The 2,692-nt window shown below is 25.3% G+C and overlaps 1 protein-coding gene across 1 annotated transcript in view; it reads right to left on the reverse strand.

Annotated features, from left to right (window-relative positions):
• Positions 1–693: 693 nt before the first annotated feature.
• LOC106687199 (protein snakeskin) overlaps positions 694–2,692 on the reverse strand; it is a 55,045-nt gene continuing 53,046 nt past the window's right edge. The window contains exon 4 of the mRNA XM_014430941.3: positions 694–2,396. Coding sequence (XP_014286427.1) covers positions 2,211–2,396 — 186 coding nt within the window. The 3' untranslated portion in view covers positions 694–2,210. The remainder of the gene's footprint in view (positions 2,397–2,692) is intronic.

The raw sequence follows: 2,692 nt of genomic DNA on the forward strand, positions 1-2,692 counted from the left end.
CTAAATAGAAATCACTTTTAAACAATATCTTTCTTTTGTTAATAAAAAAAGGTTTGACTCATTATTTCACAAAAAATGGTATCTCTCTAACGGAAATGATAGATGCTTATGGTAATTTATTAATTGTTCTCATACTATTTAAGTGTATTAAAAATGAAAATTAAAGACACGATGGTGTATATTTTTTTACCCAATAGGTTAGTACTTTACTCCTTCTTTTTAGCTGCTAAATTATATTTATATACATAATGCTACTTTGCTTGAAGCTGGCATATCTAAAAAAAAATTATGATTTTATTTTTAGTTAGATGTATTCAAAAGATAGTACTGTTGTCTGAGCTTGCTTTCTCTACTGTGGTCATCTTAGAGACTGTCCTAAAGCTTGTAGGGCTATCATATATAACTCCAGTCCAATCTTTTTGTCAGATGTGCCACTATTAAATCAAAACAATGATTAGGAAGTATGTACTCAATTAATAAATGCATGTGTATTCATTAATTGATGTTATTTTTAAAATCATGCTTATGTTATCGGTTATTACCTTTTTAAATGAATCATAGTTTACCTAGAAGAGTTGTCTTAAGTAACTATTCTTTTTTGACAAGATTTAATATAATTGTCATTTTCAACTACTATATAAAATATTAAAATATATTATACACATTTTGGGATGAGTGTAAAAATAGCAGTGGTACAGTAAATGCACATTTCCTTTATTCTTTTAAAATATGTGTACACATAACTATTATTTTTTCTTTATTTACAGGTACAAAATTATTATTGGAAAATTATATACAATTACAATTACTTATATTCTACTTAACCTTAAAAATGTGATCAACTACTTAATATCTTACAATGATTGTGGATGAAACATTATTATAATAATAGAACTCATGTATATAATACATATTTGTAAAAACATTTTAAAATAATGAAACTGCACATGTTTATAAGTAAATAAATCATAAATATTACATATTAGTGAAGCATTTTACCAACTCAGTCATGTTAATTGTTAAGAAATGTTTCTTTAAATATAATAATGCATAATCTATTTTTAAAACAAGGTTTTGTCTTACTATCATTTTTGTTTGAATAAAATATAAAAGGTTTAGTTAATTATTGAACTAACAAGATAATTCAATTTGGAATGAATTCACCAATATACATATGGGTATTTAAAAACTTTTGGATGTGCAAATTACAGTTATGATTAAATTGGACTAGATGTGATATATTAGTATAACAAATGAAAAGTTTTGTTTTAAAATGTTAATTTATAGTGAAAACAAAAAAATAAATATAAATTTTGTTTTTAATCTACGAATGTTGACCAAGAAGTTGGCAGGATTGCTGACAGATGTCAGTAGTACACATTGTGTAATTCCTTTGAACTTCTTTACTCCTGTTACCACAAAAACTCAGAGTATGACGCGATGTATGCATGGAATTTTTCCTGCCCGATCAGATATTTCTTAATTTCAATTAATTAATTCACTTATTTCTTTCTTAATGTAAATAAGAATTTCTCAAAAATGAAGTTAGATGAATATATTTGATTTTAAAGTAATATAATTAATGAGTATTTTTTAAAATATAAATTAAAGATTTTATATGAGAAAAAAAAAGATTTTTATTGCTGACTTCTAAAGAATTTATATAAGTATATGTTTGGTTTTTGTCTCTAAGAGGGATTTTATTATTTAAACAAAAATATATTTTAAGATACAAAAAAATTTATGTATACTTTATAAAGCTTATATTTGTTATATAAGCTTTTCATAAACTTGTGGTCACAAGATCTCAGGTTTGACTGAATTTTGCTAAGTGATATGTAAAATTATGATTTATCAATAAATCTTTGATTAACATTACATGTTTAAGGCTGCTGAGGTTATATTAACTCTAAACATAGAATTTGTAAGTATTAATTAATATTACAATGTGATGAATAAAAATTAGCAAATATTGAATTAGATAATTGATGTTCTTTATTCAGGTATACTAAGGTAACTAAAGCCATTTTATATTCAGTAAGTATAAAACGTACTTATAACTTTGTAACAGAGGTGGTTGTCAAAAATTTAAATTGAATACAAAAATAGTCATTTAAACTTTCAGTACAAAACTTAGACCCCTCTTTGTTTTAACTGCTGAAACAAAGCTATTTTGGGAAATATTAGATGTAATGAGATTTTCATTGATTTTATTGAGCTTTGAATGTGAAGAATCCATCAATTATGAAGAGAGCTCCTTGGATTATAGACAAAGATCCCTTTGTGAGGCCCATGTTGGACACAGAACTTCTGAAAGTCCATCCCTGAAAGTGTTGGATGGCGAGGGAACCACTAGCTATGTAGAGAACTGCACCAGCAACACAGAAGTACATGTCCTGTAAAGAAATTTGAAAATAAATATTCCACTTATGCAAATAAATAATCTACAATGTTTTAGAAAAAAAACATGGCAATCCTTTCATTGTAATAAACATTTTATGGACGATTGAAATAAAACTTTTCTATAAGATGAGTGACAACAATTAAATGAGAGCAAACATGTTTTATATGAATCATGAAGTGATTGTTGTCTATTCCTAGCTAATCATTTAAGATTAATAAAGAAGTGTATTGCCATCTCATTTCAAAGTTAGATATGAAAAATTATTGTTTTTGAGAAAAAAAAAAAAAA

Source organism: Halyomorpha halys, unplaced genomic scaffold (assembly GCF_000696795.3).
Source record: "Halyomorpha halys isolate HHAL.00 unplaced genomic scaffold, Hhal_1.1 Scaffold37.1, whole genome shotgun sequence".
NCBI lineage: Eukaryota > Metazoa > Arthropoda > Insecta > Hemiptera > Pentatomidae > Halyomorpha > Halyomorpha halys.